General features: G+C 29.4%; 3 protein-coding genes across 9 annotated transcripts; 1 reads left to right on the top strand and 2 right to left on the bottom strand.

The window, feature by feature from the left end:
* The first annotated feature begins 14 nt into the window (after positions 1–14).
* LOC141452298 (uncharacterized) lies at positions 15–7,480 on the top strand. Its single transcript, XM_074124290.1, has 2 exons — positions 15–220; positions 3,180–7,480. Exons 1-2 carry the CDS (start codon positions 143–145, stop codon positions 7,380–7,382), a joined length of 4,281 nt encoding a protein of 1,426 aa, XP_073980391.1. The 5' UTR covers positions 15–142; the 3' UTR covers positions 7,383–7,480.
* On the bottom strand, positions 1,805–12,678 carry LOC141452330 (uncharacterized). Of its 7 annotated transcripts, XM_074124358.1 has the most exons (6): positions 11,936–12,675; positions 11,637–11,694; positions 11,298–11,378; positions 8,428–8,630; positions 7,508–7,581; positions 1,805–1,972 (listed from the first exon to the last, which is right to left on the bottom strand). In XM_074124358.1, exons 1-3 carry the CDS (start codon positions 12,479–12,481, stop codon positions 11,362–11,364), a joined length of 621 nt encoding a protein of 206 aa, XP_073980459.1. In that variant the 5' UTR covers positions 12,482–12,675; the 3' UTR covers positions 1,805–1,972; positions 7,508–7,581; positions 8,428–8,630; positions 11,298–11,361. The 7 variants fall into 7 exon arrangements, with proteins under 7 accessions (XP_073980459.1, XP_073980461.1, XP_073980458.1 ...); XM_074124360.1 differs by lacking the exon at positions 7,508–7,581 and having other exon boundaries at positions 11,298–11,375; positions 11,936–12,676; XM_074124357.1 differs by lacking the exon at positions 7,508–7,581.
* Positions 12,679–14,557: 1,879 nt separating this feature from the next.
* On the bottom strand, positions 14,558–19,151 carry LOC141452343 (zinc finger HIT domain-containing protein 1). Its single transcript, XM_074124380.1, has 4 exons — positions 18,996–19,151; positions 18,269–18,749; positions 18,077–18,197; positions 14,558–15,204 (listed from the first exon to the last, which is right to left on the bottom strand). The coding sequence occupies exons 1-2, from the start codon at positions 19,007–19,009 to the stop codon at positions 18,290–18,292; spliced, it is 474 nt and encodes a 157-aa protein (XP_073980481.1). The 5' UTR covers positions 19,010–19,151; the 3' UTR covers positions 14,558–15,204; positions 18,077–18,197; positions 18,269–18,289.
* Between the last annotated feature and the right edge of the window lie 758 nt (positions 19,152–19,909).

Raw genomic sequence — 19,909 nt, 5'->3', positions numbered from 1 at the left:
CATAGTTAATTTATGTAAACTTATATGACTAGACAAAAATATGGTGAATGATTCATTTTTTTCACACAAAATTTGCCAAATTTATTAAAATTTATAGTGTTATAAGTTATAATTATTATTATTTATTTACAAAACCCGCAAAATGCATGCTATTTTGAATATATTACGTAAATGGTCAGTACCTTATGTCCTAAAACCAAATGTACATTCCAAGTTGCAGGTAAGAAAATAACTTTTTAAAACAATTTAATATCAACCAATAAATTGATTTTTGGATTTGAACAAATGAATTCGTGCTGTTTTTTCTTGATTTTTAAAGGTTTTTGAGAAGTATTAAACTTTATTTCACTATGAACTCCATTCATTTCTTTAATCCTATCAATTCTTTAAATCTAACAATTGTATCATAATCTAAAATAAATGTTCAGTAAAAACAAAAAAACAAAAACTGTTGTGGACCACACTCGATTATTCTCAATGCTCTAATGCACTATTATATTTAAACTCACGACTTGAGTGATATTTAATTTGTTACAACCAGAATATAGTTTGTAAACTGGAAATTACACTGAAATGTAATCTTACTTATAATGCTACTCCAGCCCCTCTTCGAGAACTGCTTAATTCTCCACGTTGGAATCCAGTATACTCTGGTCAGAGTTCTAATAACTTCCACTATTAATTATTGTTTTTATATTATAAAGATTTTAAATAATTATATGCTAGATAGTACTCTAAAAATCGCAAAACTGCACGGTAACATCTCTATAGTAAGAAAACGTAAAAAAGGGAATAATCAAAGTAGTTTATTTAGAAGGTTGATTTATTCATAGATCAGAATTTGAAATCTTGCTGTCCCGATAAGCTGGCTGTTACTATGTGCAGTCTCTTCCGTTTCTTACCTGCTCGTCTTCTTGCGTCTCACTATGCTACACTCAACTTAGCAAACATTAACATTACTTCTGAATTTTTATGTTTATCTCTTGGAAAACCAGTAGCATTGCAGTGAAAATTCTTATCAAACATTGATTGATTGATAGTTGCATTTAAATTTATGTATATTTTATTAGGGGCCAAGATAGATGAGCGATTAGAGGCAAGGGCGGTAAGGGTAAGACCTTTCGTGATGATGGGTTCGGTTCTCGTCCTTGGTTTAAGATTTAATTAAATCATATACAAACGTAACTTTAGTAAGTTAGCTAGCCGCCTCCATCCAAATTATCTGATCGACAGTCGAACATAGTCCTCCCTGAGATAATAGCTAATACTTTACTCTAATATGGAGATTTTAAATAAATAAGGAGAGCCTAAGCGATAGTCTTACGTTTTTAACAAAAAATTAAGGCAATTGTAATACATAATGAAATAATCAGTAGGATGTGTTTGGAAGTTTTGAGATGATCGTATATTTTACATACATTAAATGTTATATAAATAAATAGTTGAACGCTTGGTAATATTTCTACTACTTATTAAATTTGTTTCTATAATTGTAATGCTCGTTAGATCTTTATCTAAAAATAACGAAATGTCCAAAATAAGGTTAATAATAGAATTAGATTATTTTTCCTCCGAATCCAGGGCAAGTAAAAAAAAACTCAATATTTATCTCTTAAGTAAAGAATTTTTTTATAGTCTCGGCCCATTCTACAAATAATCCACTCAACTCATCTGTTAAAAATCCCGACATACATATAAAACTCCCTTAAGCATTAAGACATCCATTTAACAAAATAAGATTAAAATCATCACAATAGTAATATCACTTAACGCTATATTCAAGGAAGAAAAAATATGACACAAATATTATAAAAGAATTTTAATTTTTTTTGTTTTTTGTAAGTAACAAAGATTTTATTCCATGTTACTGTTTTTTTTTTCCTGGGCCAGGCCATCCTCCATACCAGTACCACTGTTACTTGCAAGGTAAAATGTTTTGAAGGATAAATCACACATTTGGGCTAATCCGCATCTGGAACATACAAATTTAGAAATTATAAATTCATTAAGCAAATAATTTAGTATTAAATTTTCAAACTGTACAAACTGGTTAAATGAGATGCTCTAAGACATATTATCTCCATTGAAAGTATTAAATGAAATATGTATACGATATAAAACTTCTTTTCCTAAACAAAACATTTTTTCCAAAAATCTAATCTTTAGGTTCCTATCTTACCACCGCTATACTTCATGATCGAAGTTCTAATCCAATCTTCAATTACTGATTCTCCTTCATAGCGTTTTGTTTCGAAAGTTGATGTGTCACTAAAAGCATCAAAAGCTCAAGACATCAAATTATACTCAAATGCTAAAAAGAATTGTCAAGTGAATCTAGTTTGGTCAGGAGAGGTTATAATATAGTTCACTTATTCACCACGTTTTGGAAATCAAAACTAAGAAGCAGAGAATAGGGCCTTAAAGAAAGTGGAAAACAAAAAAGCTATGAGAAGTTATAAGAGAGACCTTTAGTTAGTGCCTTAATGAAATAGAAAAACTGCTGTGCAATAATATTAAGGTTGACTATTTATCTTTCGAAGAATGCTGTAGTCAGGAAAATAATTAAATTAAAAATAAGTGTTTCTATTTATGAAAATTTTCCTTCCAAAGTTTTACGCATTAGTAAACCATTATTTCTCTAGTGCAAATTTGCTTCAAAAATAAAAAATAAAAAACCTAAATCATAGCTAAAATGTACAATGTACTTGAGGTTCAAATAATAAAACCACAATTATGGCTTTATACAGAGTGAGTAAAGCGAGAATCAGAAGAGAACACTATTTTGATATCCAGTAAGGGGTCAAAATTTAGAGCGGTCCACTTTCTCTATCCCTGTTCAACTGGGTTTTAAATCTACTCCTACAGCACATATTCTGAACACTGAGATGACTTAGAATTCGAGTTTCAACACTCTTTTACTAGTGTAAAAGGAAATAGTAAAAACTTTAGTTTGGAACAGTAACTAGTGTTGGGACAGGTAAGCAATGAGACTGACTTCTTTTTAATAATAAAAGTAAAACAGTTATGCTAAGCAGCAACAAAAGCAGTAAAGTATAAAATGGTCAAATGGGGTGCCGAACATTGTACACCTGAAATAATTAATAAAGATGTTCATTAAAAAAAATAATTAATTAATAATTTTTGCATATTTTAGAGTTTAAAATAATTTTTGTTTTTAGGTTAGAAAATGTTCAAAAAAGGTAACCCAGCCTCCTCTTCAAGTACAAAAAAACGAAGAAAAATCGAGTAATTATCTATATACAATACCACCTTGGATGAAAAAAGATATAAATGGAAAATCGAAAATACATGATGAAAATGAACAAGTAAAACAAACTGAAAGTGACAACTTGAATTCAAAAAAAAACAAGACTAGCAGTCACATGAAACCACAAGAAATAAAAGATAATTCTATTAACAAAGAAGTTAATATTAATAAATCAACTTCTAGTAAAGATTCACATTGTAGTAATACTGTGAAATCACAATTAAAAAAAGGCAATATTTACAGCAATGAATTTAATAATAATAACTTGACATTAAATAAAGATCTACAAACAAATAATTACAAGCAGTCACTAGAGAAAATCAGTAATGATAATAAGGAAGTTAATAATAGTTCGCATTTTTTTAAAACGAAATCTAACAATAATGATTCCGCTACAGGCGTATTGCCTAAAACTAACCAACTAAAAACTTGTTTTAATCAAATGCAAACTAATGCCACAAATACAGAAAAAAAACAACCAAACAAATCTAAAAAAGATTCCAAAACTACTCAAATCAAATTAAATAGCAATGAAGTTAATTATAATAACTTAGCATTAAATAAAGATCTGCAAACAAATAATCAATTGCAGTCACAAGAGAAAACCTGTAATGATAATAAGGAAGTTAATAATAGTTCGCATTTTTTAAAAACGAGATCTAACATTAGTGAAGATTCCGCTACAGGCGTATTGCCTAAAACTAACCAACTAAAAACTTATTTTAATCAAATGCAAACTAATGCCACAAATACAGAAAAAAAACAACCAAACAAATCTAAAAAAGATTCCAAAACTACTCAAATCAAATTAAATAGCAATGAAGTTAATTATAATAACTTAACATTAAATAAAGATCTGCAAACAAATAATCATTTGCAGTCACAAGAGGAAACCTGTAATGATAATAAGGAAGTTAATAATAGTTCGCATTTTTTTAAAACGAGATCTAACAACAATGATTCCGCTACAGGCGTATTGCCTAAAACTAACCAACTAAAAACTTATTTTAATCAAATGCAAACTAATGCCACAAATACAGACAAAAAACAACCAAATAAATCCAAAAAAGATTCCAAAACCACTCATATCAAATTAAATAGCAATGAAGTTAATAACAACAACTTAACACTAAATAAAGATCTGCAAACAAATAATCATTTGCAGTCACAAGAGAAAACCTGTAATGATAATAAGGAAGTTAATATTTTAAAAACGAGATCTAGCATTAGTGAAGATTCCGCCACAGGTGTACTGCCTAAAACTAACCAACTACAAACTCTTATAAATCAAATTCAAACTAATGCCACAAATAAAGAGAAAAAACAATCAAACAAATCCAAAAAAGATTCCAAAACCACTCAAATCAAATTAAATAGCAATGAAGTTAATAATAACAACTTAGCACTAAATAAAGATCTGCAAACAAATAATCATTTGCAGTCACAAGAGAAAACCTGTAATGATAATAAGGAAGTTAATATTTTAAAAACAAGATCTAAAATTAATGAAGACACCGCTACAAGCGTATTGCTTAGAAGTAACCGACCAGTAACGTTTAGAAATCAAATGCAAACTAATGTTCCAAATAAAGAGAAAATAGAATCAAACATATCTAAGAAAGATTCCAAAACAACTAAAAACAAATTAAATAGAAATGAAGTTAATAATAATAAGATGACGCTAAACATAGATCAGCAAACAAATAATCACAAGAAGTCAATAGGGAAAACCGACCGTGATACTAAGGAAGTTAAGGGCAGCCAGAAGTTTTTAAAAACAAGGGCTAAAATCAATGAAGATTCTGCTTCAGGCGTACTGCCTAAAAGTAACCAAATACAAACTTTTATTAATCGAATGCATATTAATGCCACAAATAAAGACAAAAAACAACCAAACAAATCTAAAAAAGATTCCAAAACCACGCAAATCAAATTAAATGAAGAAAAAAATAAAATTAATTCAATTGTACAAAAAAAATTAAATAATAAATTAATAAATAAAAACAGGAATAATTTAAAAACATTTAAAACACTAAAAACTAAACCTTTAGCAGAAAAAGTTGTATTTAAAAATTTATCAAATGTTGGTCAAGAAAAACGGAATTCCATAAAAAATTCAAGTTATAAAAAATTAGAAATGTCAGATATTATTTCTGCAAATTCAGCAAAAAAAGTTCAATTAGAAAAAAATAAGCCAAAATACTTGAATGTTAAATTAGGTGTAAAATCCATAGAATTAACCGTTAAAAAAGAAAATTTCCCTCAAACAAAACTACTTTCAAAAACAAAATCTGACAAAATAACTGCAATTCAAGAAACAAAAGTTAACGATAACTTAAAACCAGAAATATCCAAGGGAAAAGAAAAGTTAAAAACAATTAAAAAGGCAGAATCTGAAATTTTTAAATCAAATTTTAAAAAGGATCTTAGTCCCAAAATGAGTGGAAGCAATGAAGATGGGAGCAAGGTTACAGATAATTTGCAAAAAATAGATTCTGAAATCAATAAGACCGTTTCGAAAATATATGAAAAAAAACAAACAAATAAAACTCATCTCGGCGGAAGAGAAGAACATGCAGTAATTAAATTAACGTCCAACCCTTTAAAGCTAAATTCAAAAGAATCACTTTTTGCTAGCCAAAAAAACGAAGAAAAATTACAAGATTCTGTCACTAAGAATAACGAAGTAAAAACTAAAAAAGAAACTCCAGTTAAAAATATTACCAGATTGAAAATAAATGTACAAACACTTAAGAGAAAATTAAACAAACTTAACAGTACTTATCAACGTTTAAATAATTCATCTTCAAAAAGTAAAATTGAAAATTCTGTACATAAAGATGTAAAAAGAGGTAATATAGCTACAAATATTAACAGCTATAAGGAATGTTCAGTACAAAAAACTAAGCAATTTTTTCAAAATAATTCAGCTGAAAGTATGAAGAGAAATAATGAATTAGCAGCACATAAAATTAAGCAGTTTGAAGACAAAGATTTGAAAGCTAAACAAAACAAAAAAAAGATGAATAAATCTAAAGAAGACACTAACATTTTAAAAACAAAATCGGTAGCCATTACTACCGATTCAATAAAACATAACAAAGAAACCAATTTAGAAAAATTAAATGCAATTGGAAAAAGAAAAGTGCATGTTAATGCACAAAATGAATGGTTCAAAAATATAAAAATTATTACACCCAAGAAATCTTTTCTTACTTTAGAACATTCGAACAACCCAAATAATAAACCAATATTTATTTCTAACAAACCTGTCTTAAAAATGAATAAAATGAAATTGAATTCAAAAAATTCTAACGTTAATTTGAAAAAATTAAGGCCAGTTTTTGGACCACCAATTTGTAATCATAGGAAACCGAATAATCTAGAACAAAGTAACAGTAATTCATTTGACGGTTTTAATAATAATAATAATAATAATAATAATGATGATGATAACAACAACAACAACAATAATAATAATAATAATAATGATAATAATTGCAGAGAAGATAATAAAAAGTCTGTAAAAGGTACCTCAAGTGTACACGAAACGAAAGGAAATGTTGAAAAGTCAACTGATAAGGATACTTCTGCACCTTCAGAACAATGTGTTCCAAGTAAGAATAATCAACAATTAATATCAAAATTTTATAAATATCTGAACCATTTTAAAGAATTAATTATATGTTATAACCAAAAATGGAAAAGTGCGCAACGTAGAAGTCAGTTCTTCAATTCACAAACTAATAATAAACCAATTGATAACTTAAACATATCACTTTTGAGAACTAATGGTAAAAAACAACCTATTTATATATGTGATAAATGTTCTTATTTATTTAAATATCCAACAATTTATCAAAAATTGTTTAAAAAATTGAGAACATTTTCCCATCTAATAAAAACAACAGAAAAGAAAGACCTTAACACCATTACTGGGATACCCCTTGTAAAATGTAAAACAGCCAGCAAACGTAATTCGAAAAAAAGTTGCATAAAAAAAAGAAAAAAATTAGATACATTATGTACAAGAGTTACAAGCTGTCCAAAGAAATCTTATTCAGAAATACTAACCAACTTACTAACGACACATTTACCACAAAGCTCTAAATAGCAGAGAAAATAAATGTTAAGACGGCTATTAAAAAAAAAATACAAATAATAATCACAGGCCATGCAGGCTTTTGTAAATAAAATATTATATAATATTTATTCGTTTTGTTTTCTTATCTTAATTACTTTTCTGAAGTTCAAAGTAATTTAGGTTTTCAGAATTGAGTAGGTCAAAGAATCTTGTTTCCTCAGGCTCTCTTCTGTTTTTTTTAAAAAATAAATAAATTAGTTATTTCTTTTAGTGCCTTAATCTTGAAAACCCGATATTTTCTGTATGAACTCACTTATTTTAGTAATTCAAAACCATGGGAGTTACAAAATCTTCATGTTCCTTACCAAATCTACGTGTTATGAATAATTCAACGTTCATCTATTATTACCTTTTTTCATTCACGATTTTCCATATCCACATTATAATTACAATTTCTGAAACCCCCATATTAACAATTCAAATGTGCAGCATTCTGAGTCTTGACGTCGAACGAGTGATTTTTTAAAGAGATTCTTGTAGTAGTGCAGGGAAAGGAGTTTGAAAGAAAACAGAATTAACTCACAAAGCTAAATATTGTGAAATTAGAAAAGTATGCACTTTTCAGGCCTGAATTTGTCACCTACACTACTACATTTGTGTCAGCTTTCTTTAGATACAGGAGGCAAAATTGCAGACCTCTTCGAAGCTGTAATCACTTAAAGTAACAGTTTGGAATTCTTTTAATGTTCGACAAGGTTCTTCAAATTATATTTATCTGTTATTTATCTTATTTATTTATCTGTTTATATTTAACAGATTTATCTGTTTAACTTATCTGTTTTATTGTATAAGTAACTATAATTTTTTTATTTCAGTACCCAAATCGGGGAATGTATATTTATATCAATATATAAAATATTTACATATTTATCAAATATAATTTTATGTACTCGTATATTCAAACATTTCCTTATTAATGATCCTAACGATTTTTCTTTAAGGTGGCAGTCTGACAAAAAAATGAAATAAAATAAAAATCTTAAAAAAAACTGGTACTACAGCTTCTTTGACTTACATTTATTCAATTAAGTGGTGGTTGCCTTCAAAATGGGACTCAATTGACCCACTTACGCCTTGCGTATACGTTTCATCCTCTGCTAAACCAACCCTCCAGGTACTTTTCTGTCAAGGTGAGCAGGAGATCTGTCCTTCTACCCTGTACTTCTTCTTCTATCGTTTTAAACTGAATCTCTTGGGTTGAGAAGAAATCGCACAGTTCTAAATCAAAATAAAGAGTATATCCTGAATATTAATGTGCTGAAGGCATTTTAGACGATAGGCCTGGTGGATTTTACTGTTTTCTGCAATCAACTTGGGCTAAAATGCACTTTAAGGTGAAGAACAGTACACGTTAGTATAGTCTCAACTTCAAACACTTTTCTGCTTATAATTGATTTAAATAACACAACTTCTTCTTACCTGATAGTGCAATCTAGTTAATTGCTTATGCAGATAAAAATAGATGAACTCAATGCGTTAACTTAGAAGTTTCAATACAAATGAGTAAAACTGAAGAATCAAATCGTGCAATTATTATAAAGAAAAATTTAATTGAATCAAACTATGCGATGCACAACCGACGACTAACCGATGAACATCTTTGGAGGCAAATATAAATAAAAGGTATTGCCAATAATTTATTTTACTGCCTTCCTTGTAACAGTAAGTAATGCGATCATTGAAATTGTATTTTCACAGTAAATTACAGCCCCATGTTTAAAAAGGATTTGAGGTCCAATATGGAATATATTTTTTTATATAAATATTTTAGAATAAGTACTTACTCGTCCAGTACATCTTAGTGAGGATAAGAAAATATATTTCATAGTCTGGGTTACTTTTTTTTACCAAGCATTTGACAAAGAAACAGTTGATAATTTTATGCTAATCTAAATATAACTTTAAATTCTGGATTCATTAGATACTAATACTTTGTGAATAATACATATTTGTTAATTAAATTAAGATTATTTATATTTATATACAAATAAACAATTATGAAGGGTAATTCGTGTTTTCATGAATAGTAAACAAATTTTCATTTTGCCGGGGACAATAGTTTCATATATCAGACATTGAAAGTCTTGCGAGGGTCTTGATTGTGAATCACTTTAAAATTTATCGGTTCTGAAACTGGAGCTGATACTGACACCATAATCAGCTATAAAAATCTCCTAACCACAAATAACTGCAAGGGACAATTTGACGGTAATTTGGTCGAATATATGTGGCGGAGTAGTCACTCTCTTCATAAATTCAATCAATTTCTAGCGTGAAGAAGGGGTACAACTGTTTCGAAGAGCCTTTATAAGAAGTAGTACTTCTTTTTTGATATTCTGATAAGAAAATGTTTGCTTGAAGACGACGAATTAGTGATAGAGAAATAGTGATCTGAGCTTTAACGTGTATTTTTTATATGATTATAATCACATATTCATCAATATTTATTTTGACAATAATTATTTCTCTGTTCGAATGAACTAATTATGATTCTGTATCTTCGGCTTAAATTAGCGCGCCACTCCGTATAAAATATACTCCAACTTTACCTCCAACATTGAAAGAGGACACAACTTGATTTATAATCAATCCCTTCTTCGCTCTCAAGTTAGACTTAATAGACAAGTGGTATTACAGAAGGCTTACACAATTTTATTGTGAGTTAAGAATAAAAGAGGACTAAAATTCTATGTAAAAACAAAGTTCATAATCGAATTCTGATTTTTTTTTTTCGAAGCTAGAAAAATATTTCGTTACTTACTGGAGTTTTTAATTTTGTTGTAATCGACACTTTAAGGCGTTTGACATATACCTGTTTTCGTACCTTTCTTACCTTTTTTGCCTACTGAACTTCTTACAATGCTGACAGTATTTTTCTTTAATCTCAACCTAGGCTTGCAGATACGTGGGTGTACTGCTTGCTTCAGTCAGTTCGGCCCTCTTCAAACAACAATGGGTGGTACCCTTCTGAGATATAACTCCCATCAACTGACTGACTTAGAACTCACCATTTCTATGAACACTACTTTCGGAAAATGGACCATAGGTACTCCAGCACAAATGAATATGGCCCTCAAGAGTCTGGTGGGAAGACCAGTTGGGACACTGCCCAATTGGTTCAGCGCATTCTAAGGACCAAATTCTGGATTCCTCAGGTATTCAGTTACTTTTACTTTCTCTTTCTTCTTTAGGAGGATCCGATTGAAAAGTAATATTGGGATGTGGAGGAAACAATTGGCAGCTCTGCACTAAGGAAAAGAGCTTTGCCAAGTCATTCCCTTTTTAATTTTGCAGCTAGGTGTGAGTACTTATTTTGTATATCAGTGTGATACACCCTTTAGATGTAAAAAGATCTTCGAATGTAATATTTTTTCTGAGATTAGAACAAAAAATGACACCCAACTTAAAAACTAACACAAATAAAATAAGACAAAAACGAAGATGGTTTAAGATCCCTGTAGGCGATATAAGGATACAATATTGCTGCTGTGCAAAGAATTGAAATATCTATTTAGTAAAGAAAGAAGAAAACCATTGGCTCCAGACATTAGTGTTTTTTTTATAATTAAGAACTGGTATTCACAATTTACACGCAATTGTTATAAAACTCATAAGAGTGTGCGGATGAAAATATGGACATTGGGATGCAAAAGACCAATGCGTAAGAAAAAACGAAATAGGCATCTAATATGATGACAAAGTCCTGTTTTGGACATGATAAATCTGGCAAAATCCTATGGGCATGGTTTTGGTAACTTCCACTTTCAATGAAAATAAAAGAAGCGCAATGATTCTTAATTAATTTTTTTTTTTTAAATTAGATAATCACAAGTTGTGAGTTTTAAAAACAAATTTTAAGTAAAAGAACTTAATTTAATAACTCACCCTTAGTAAAATCACTTCCTTGGAACATTATGTACTGACTTTTTCATCTTTCTATTTTCTTTTTTCACCGTTCAGCATCTTCTGGAAAAAAACAAAACTGGGTGCAATAAAGAAATAGGTCTGGGATTCGGATCGATAATGAAATTCAAATTTTAAATTGGCAAACTTTTTTTTTATAATTCTGTTTAATTTAAATGTTGAAGAAAAGTTCTGTATAGCCCCAAACAATTACAAAAATTTGCTGACATTTTATCCTCTATTACAAAATTAATAAAAGTGACCTAACTTAAAAATAAATTTCAGGAGAAATTATCTCCTAATAAACAAAAATTACTGCACCTTGTAAGTCCATTGGAAGTGTTGCTGCTACTCTTACTAAACTCTTCTTCTCAAATGACTGGAAAACAAATTCTTTGTACAATTTCCAAACTTATGTGAAGCTATGAATTAATTACAATATTATAAAATATGCACCAAAAAGTGATATGAGTTTACGAAAAAATAGAATACCAACCATTATTATCAAATATCAAAAATTAATCTTAAAAAAATAGTCCACTGTCCACTGATGAACTGTTACACAAAGGACAGAACCCAAGAGAAAGTTGCCCATTATTGAGATGAAGACAGATACCAACCTGAGGCATTTCATCTTCTTGCAAGTTCTCTTGATTAGTTGCCTCGGCAAGTGAAGCTGATAAACGTGAACTGTTTGAAGGAGCTGAAAAGAGAGGATCGCCCAAAAGAGGGCCATCTAGTCTTGGATTTGTCGTGGCTTCAGTTTTAACAATGACTTTAGGGTTTAATGCTTTATTTATTCCAAGTATTAACTTCTCTATGTTTGAATTATTTGACAATACGTTTTTTAAGTAGACGACTTCCTTTTTCAAAGAATTTATAACTTTATTATTTTTCTTATTTCTTACTTCAAGCTGATGATTCGCTTCTCGAAGCAACTTAGCTTCCCGCTCAATACTTTCGAGATACATTTTTTTTCTTCTGCGATTTTCTCTTGCCATTAATGCATTCCTAGTCAAACATCTTGTTTTTTTTGCTTTTAATTCAGATGATGCTAGATTTTTTTTCTGAGTTCCAAAGTTACTAGAATTTTGTAAATGTTCATCAGAATCAATGTCTGTTGAAGAAACAGAATCATCGCAAATAAATCCATTAAAGGCTTCCATTTTATTCCTTTAATTACAATTAACTTTAATATTTAACCACAGATATTATGTACACTTATGAATCCAATAATTACACTGAATTAACTAAGACAAAATAAACACAACATTCACTAAGCACAATGTTCCTTACTCCAACCTCTAATAACAAATCAATACAATGCAGAATGTACAGACCAACATGCAATAGGTTGCACAAGTTATGACATTTCAGTGTTGACTTTTGAGTAAAGAAAAGACTAAGTAAATCTTAAATATGGACGTTCGTCAAAATTCTTTTTTTCAAAATTAAATTATTCTTAATAATTTATACAAAAGAAGTTTCTAAAAAAAAAAATTGTAAAAATCACAATTAGATTTGCCTCATTTAAACAACATAAACTAGTCGAAGTCGCGAACATTTTTACAATTTGTTGATGGCAATTAAACTTCTCTTGCTAGGAAGGGCATATATATTAAACATTTTAAGAGACGAAATTTAAAAAACAAAAAATATATATCCCTTCGCTTCTAAAAAGAATTCACTGCCTTTCCATCAAACTTAAACTTTGATAGGGGGCGACAAACGCATTTGCAAGGATCGACTAGAGTAGCAAACAAGCGTATAGCGGTTCACAAAAAGTCGAAAAATCGTTATAGTGTAAAAACAAAATAAATGCCCTTAGCACATTCTTATTAATTGCAAATAGATTTGTGTTTCATATTGCTCTTTTTCGAGGTCTTAGATGGTTTCAGCTTAACTTCAGGCAGCTAGGACTCACTAACTTAATTAAATTAACATTAGAATATAAATCTGCCACCTTTTTGTGGTAAAAAAAAAGGGCGTGCCTACTGGATATTTGTCACATCCAGCGCACACTACCTTTTTTTTTTTACTGTAGTTAACTAATGTTACCTTTACAATACCTTTGAGCACAGCCCCCACCCATCAATAATTTCTTAAAATGAAATTTCTTATTTAAAAAATTAATACACTAATTTTCTTTCAGTTGTCAGAATCTGATGTCAAAGAATTACGAAGAAAGATCATCACGACAAGAAGGTAGAGAACTTGAATTCCTCTATCTATGACAGTGGAACAGACAACTATCAGTTATCCGAAGTGAAGGATGTGATAAATTCTTTTACCGAGGTTGACAGCACTAAAATTATACTATAATATCTTAGGATTCTATAAAAGCTTTTTCTTCTGAGTGCCATCAAAAACATAAGCAACCGTCGATTCCAACCTAAGATTTTTTTTTTTTTGTATTCATACACCTATGGGCGAAAAGAATTGCAATTATGTAAATTAACTTTTATGACCAGCAAAACAAAGTAGCATAATATAATTAGTGACATTTAAGAGGACACAAAATTAAAAACGTAACAATAAATTGTAACATTAAATGTTATAATATAAAATAGATAATACAGGAGGTCTAAATTTTATTTGAACACTTTTTTTTTTTTTTTTTAAACAATGACATTTTGTGACTTCTTTCTCTAACTTCAGGGCTATTGAAAAAGATATCATTTGTGAATAGTTTGGATAATATATGAATTCTGTAGCCACATAATCTTCAGGAAAGGGTTGTTTTGGAGGTAGAATTTGATCGGGCAAGAGCAAAATATAAGCAATAATTTGGTGCCGGAAGTATGTATTCAGAATCGTTTGAGTAAAATAAAAAATAAATAATTTTGCATTACATATATATGTAAATACAGACAGACATATTATATACAAATATAGATATATGTGGGCTCCACGATAGCCGAACGGTTAGAAGCGAGGCCCGCAATGCTAAAATGTAATGTGGGACTGGATTCGAGAAAGAGATTTTTATGGTAGAAACTTAAAATTTACAGGTTAGAAGGCAATTTATAGGTAGTTACAATCTGATGACCACATTGGCCATCATGTAGTCATCATGTGTAGAGTTAAATTTACTTGGTCTAAAACACACACAAAAATTATTAAATGTATATTAATTTATTGTTATCAGTTGTTGACCTTAAAAAAGTGGTTAACTTTACAAATAAAGGGTGTTAACACTTCTTATTTACAATAAAATACTAATTCTTACAATCTTAAATTGATTAACTTTAAAAAAATTAACGAAAATTTTACATAATAATAATAGGTATTATTATTACAAAATTAAATATGGTTTTATGGAAGAGTAAGCTATTGGTGGAATCAAATTCTCTACAACAATGCGCCTTTCTTCGAAGATGGTTGAAAATTCGAAATCAGAGAAAATGAAGAGTAAAAAACAGATATGAAGCAAAAATCTATTTTCCTAGGATTCCTAGTTGTATTTGTGAATTTAAAATTAAATTTCTACTTTTTCAGATCAGTGTATTTGTTGTGGTATTAATTTTACAGTGAATCTTAATTGTTAAAAAGGTACAAATTATTAAGTCAACTGGAAATAAGAATTCAGAGAATTCCATTAAAAATTATTTGAATTTTTTTTTCAACTATTCAAAAATGGATTACTCATATGTACAATAATTAAAAAAGTATAATTCAACATAAGTATTCTATTTTTAAACTTAATCTTAAGCAATCTCTCCAAGGATAATAAAGTACGTACTCCTCGTAGAAGTCTAGTGCATCATCACTGAACTCTTCATTCCCTTGTTGTTAGTCAATTTTCAATTTTGTTATAAGAAGCCATTTGAGGAATGTCCTCTTTAAAATCAGACACAAATGATTTCCTTCACGTATATTTTTAATTACACTGAAAAAAGAACATTAGAAAGGATTAATATAATATTATTTATTGCACGCGTCGTAGCAGCCTGTTTTCTGTAATTTTACCGTTTGGGATTTTTATGAATCTCCAAAAATTGGGATATAAGTTTTGTGAAAAAAATAATTTACCGCTTACAGTTTCTATCATTGTCACTACCTTGCCTGACTCATAAATACTGTAATTAATCTTTAACTTTCACTATCAGCGAAAAAAAAATCCTTAGAGTCTGTTTATTTTTAGCTCTGTAGAGTTCTATAAGTCCTTTTTCAAATAGAACAATTATAGTTTCGAGTTCTTTAGAAAAAACATGACCTTTCCCCTATGATAGTAACAGAAAAATAAAACAAAAAGTGAATTCTGCTAAAGCTCCATGGAATGAATGGAAGGTTTCCTTGAACAACACATTGTCCATCGTTGGTTTCAAAAATTTAAGGTTGATGAGATTAAAATGGAAAATGGATACTTGATGATTTCCTTTAGAACATCCAACAGGCAAGTGGTTCGATAAAACCTTCTCGATGTGTGGAATTATGAGACTGTTATCGAAAATGAATATTTATCTAAGGATAGACGAATAGATTATTTAGATGGAATAAATTAATACATAATTCAGAAAAACGAAATTTCAAAATTTAATATTTCACATGATATTGAGTAGAAAAAGTAAAAAAATTATATTATTTAATAAAAGGAAGGCGATTTTATACAATTAAGAATTTTAAACTTTAAACCATTCATTTAAAGTTGAAAGCTATGTCCTCATTCACAAAAATTTAATGATATTGAGGAATATATTGATACTGGTGGTGTACGCATTGGGGGAGAACGTATTAAAATAATGGCATTTGCGGATGATATTGTACTTCTGGCTAGTGAACCGAATTCTCTGCAAAGAATGATTCAGTGTTTGGAGCGATACTTGGAATTGTGGAATTTGCATCTTAATATAAGGAAGTCCAAGATAATGGTTTTCTGTAAAGGGGGCAAAAGAGGGAGAAATGAGAAATGGTACTTTAAAAATGAATTAATTGAAATTGTTAATGATTATAAATATCTTGGGCTAACATTGACGCCACGGTTGTCTTTCAAGAAACATCTCATGGAAAAGGTAGATAGTGCTAAGCTTGGTTTAAATGTGTTATGGTATGACTTTATGGATAATAAGGATATTCAATTTAGATCTAAAGTGCAGGTGTTTGAAACTGTCAGTAGGGCAATCGTATGTTATGGTACACAGATATGGGGTGGGGCTAAGTATGAGGAGATTGAGAAATTTTTCATTAAAAAATTGTTTAGGTTGCCAATTTACACGCCTTCGGCCTTCCTATATCTGGAAACTCAGTTAATGCCCTTATTCTTTTATACCCTCAGATTGCATCATAATTATATCTGTAAAGTTCTTCAGTTACCAGATGACCGGCTTACTAAAAAACTGGCAATAAATATTATTGAAAATAACCTATCGTGGTTTAATGAAATTAATATCATGATTAATAACTTACAATATGGGTAAGATGCTATCTATAGAGAATATACATGAGTGGGGAACTGTATTTGTGGAAATACGCAAAAATTAAAAATATAAGTTTAAGAAAAAAATTGTTTTGGATCTAAATAATTTAGAGTTTTATGATCATTATGGAGCGCTGCAATTTGATTTGGGTACTAAGAGCTATTTAAATAGTAGCCTCCCCTTAGAAAGTGTAAGGCTTATTATGAAGATTAGGAGTGGCACTCTAAGGTTGAACCAGACGGCTTTTAAATTAAATACAAATAATGTATGCTCCCTTTGTCATCTAAATGAAGTAGAGTCGCTACATCACTTCTTGGTTGCATGTCCGCGTTATAGCGATATTAAAAGTAAATGGTTCAGGGAAAACAATGTATTAGTTGAAGAAATGGTAGATCTTCTTAATGGAGCTGACTGGATCAGCTTGATAAATTATTGTAAAGAGGCCTATGAACTTCGAGCGAAGTTGTTAAATGCGTAATACAATTATTAGTTTAATAAAATATAGTGCTTAGTAATGTTGTTCAGGCAGAATTCGATCATGTTTGAGAGTTTGGATTTATTTTGGATGTCCTGTATTAATAGATTGATTTGTTAATTACAAAGGAATTAGTAACTTATTTATGTCATACGAGTACTACTTTAGGTAAAAATTAAGATGTTTCTAATATTATCTCTAAGATACAGGTATTATTAATTATCATATTAATCAGTATCAATATTATTATTATGTATAATTATTATTATTTAAGTTGGTTCGTTTGCTTTAAGGGATTTAAAGATTAAATTTAATTTGTAATTATTTGAAAGAATCAGTGGTCCCCACTCCGGCGACGCTTGCAAGCAGTTGTGTCTTCTGATTTTTTTTAGTTATTAAGATAATTTGTTTTAGTTTATATTGTATATTGTATGAAGACTTGAAATAAAAAATAATAATAATACATAATTCAGAAAAACGAAATTTCAAAATTTAATATTTCACATGATATTGAGTAGAAAAAGTAAAAAAATTATATTATTTAATAAAAGGAAGGCGATTTTATACAATTAAGAATTTTAAACTTTAAACTATTCATTTAAAGTTGAAAGCTATGTCCTCATTCACAAAAATTTGTTAAAAGTGAAAATAATAACTAGAAGACCCTTTTTTTTCGAGAATGTCCAAAAAATAATTTTTTGTATACAAATTAATGAAAATGAAAATAAAAGGAAATTCGAAAAGTATGTGATAATTTAGAGTGAAGACATTAATTAAACAATGAACACAAATTCATATTCTTACAAAAATCATATATTGGAAAAACAAACTTACATTTATCAACATATATACATAAAAATATAAAATACCTGTACAAGCAAGTTAACTAACAATTGAACTAGAACTTCACTTTCAACGTATCTTGAGCTTGATCATCCCGACAGTGACTGTCCTTTGAATAAACTAACAGAGGTTAGTGCCTCTCTTCAACTAAGTAAACAAACATTAATGTAGACAAAAGTTTATAATCATATCATTAATCATTGTAATTACTGGTTTACCTTAATAACATGGAGAATATCTTAAACAGTCCATTTCAAACACCTTGTCTCAGAGTGAATTTTTAGACAAGCTACACTACAGTACTTTGCACCGCAAGTAATACAATTATAATGACTTGGGAAACCACAAGGTGAACAGAAATTTCGTGGCGGAAAGTTGGATGGAGGTACAACAGCACCAGTAAATTTGGGTTCTTCAGCTCTGCAAAGAGTCTCATACTCTACCATTTGGCTAAACGTCTTCCTATACTTAAATTTATAATAGTCAGCGGTCCTTGATCGTTTGCCTCTTTTTGATTCACTAGAATTCAAAGTATCTTTAAACTTAGGTGCATTTTTATTTGCCACTAAATCACCGTGTGGATCGTCATGAAAATTGTCATTATCAAGGGCTTCGATTGCTTGCCTTGCTCGTCTTTGCCTTGTAGCATCATCCAACACTCGTCTCTGATTAGGATCTTTCAAACGTCCAGATTCACGGCTGGAACAATGAAAAGCTTCAATTATTTATAAAAATCACTTAAATATTAGATAAATTTTAAATTAATACACAAACTTTATAAAAGATTAATAAAATTTACTCTTATAAGTTTACCTAATACTACACTTTGATCTTAGCCAAAAGACCGAGAAGCGATTATCTTTATCTTTCACAATTGTTGTCAGACCAAACTTCTTTGTATGGGACTGGACCCCAATTGCATATAAATAAATAAATAAAGTTTACCTTATTGATGCCATTCTTTACAATGGATTACATGAAAAACAGCTAGTGAAGTTGGATAACCATCTAAGTATGACTAAAACCTTCTGCACTCCGCCCATATGTTTTTATGCTTTGACTTTACCAGTGAATTCTCCTCTAAATCTTTAAGTTTATTTAAATTAAATCTTAAATTTTATTCATAGTAAGCTAATAGAAAAAATAAACAAAAAATAATAAAACATTAAATGCTAGATATGGAATGAGCCGCTAAGACAATAAAAAACAATATTAAAATATTGAATAATAACTAAAGAAAACAGATTGACAATTTCACTCAGTTTATCATAAATTTTATTTAAAAAAAATTGAATGCAATAAATTGGAACATTCAAAACTATTCATTTTTACAGGAGAGCTAAGGAATTTAATCGGAATTTGTAAACTTCAATTTCATTAGTCTAATTAATAAAACGTTATTATTGGGAAGCTGCCTCTTAATAAAGTTTAAAAATAATATATCGAGAGAGTGGAAATAATCGATGTTAGTAAGCAGGGAACATACCACATGATTTCCTGAAAAAAGGCGGGAGGAGAAGAACGAGAATTTCTTCGAAAACTTCACACTTAACCTCTAACCATACTCGATTTTACAATTATAATACCCACTTATTTTCGTTTTTTTTCAAGGTATTGCTGGATAAAAATACAGCCTACTAAAATGGTAACGTATTGATAGTTTTAAATGTCTTAGTTTCTATTATTTATTAAATTAATGGAATGAGTAACTTCTCTATTCCTTATCGTTTTATATATTTTATGATTATACTACTTCCAGGCAGGTCCCAAAAAATCGAAATTACGCTTCAGCCAAGACTTTTGAGGTGAAATTCATGGAACAAGTTAATGTTGAACGCACACGTTCGAAGTAGGCAAAG

The sequence above is a fragment of the Rhodnius prolixus genome, unplaced genomic scaffold (assembly GCF_049639745.1).
Source record: "Rhodnius prolixus isolate KJV_2025 unplaced genomic scaffold, Rpr scaffold_3, whole genome shotgun sequence".
NCBI classification, from domain to species: Eukaryota; Metazoa; Arthropoda; class Insecta; order Hemiptera; family Reduviidae; genus Rhodnius; species Rhodnius prolixus.
Note: the sequence above shows the minus strand (reverse complement) of the source record. Positions and strands in the feature narration are given on the sequence as shown.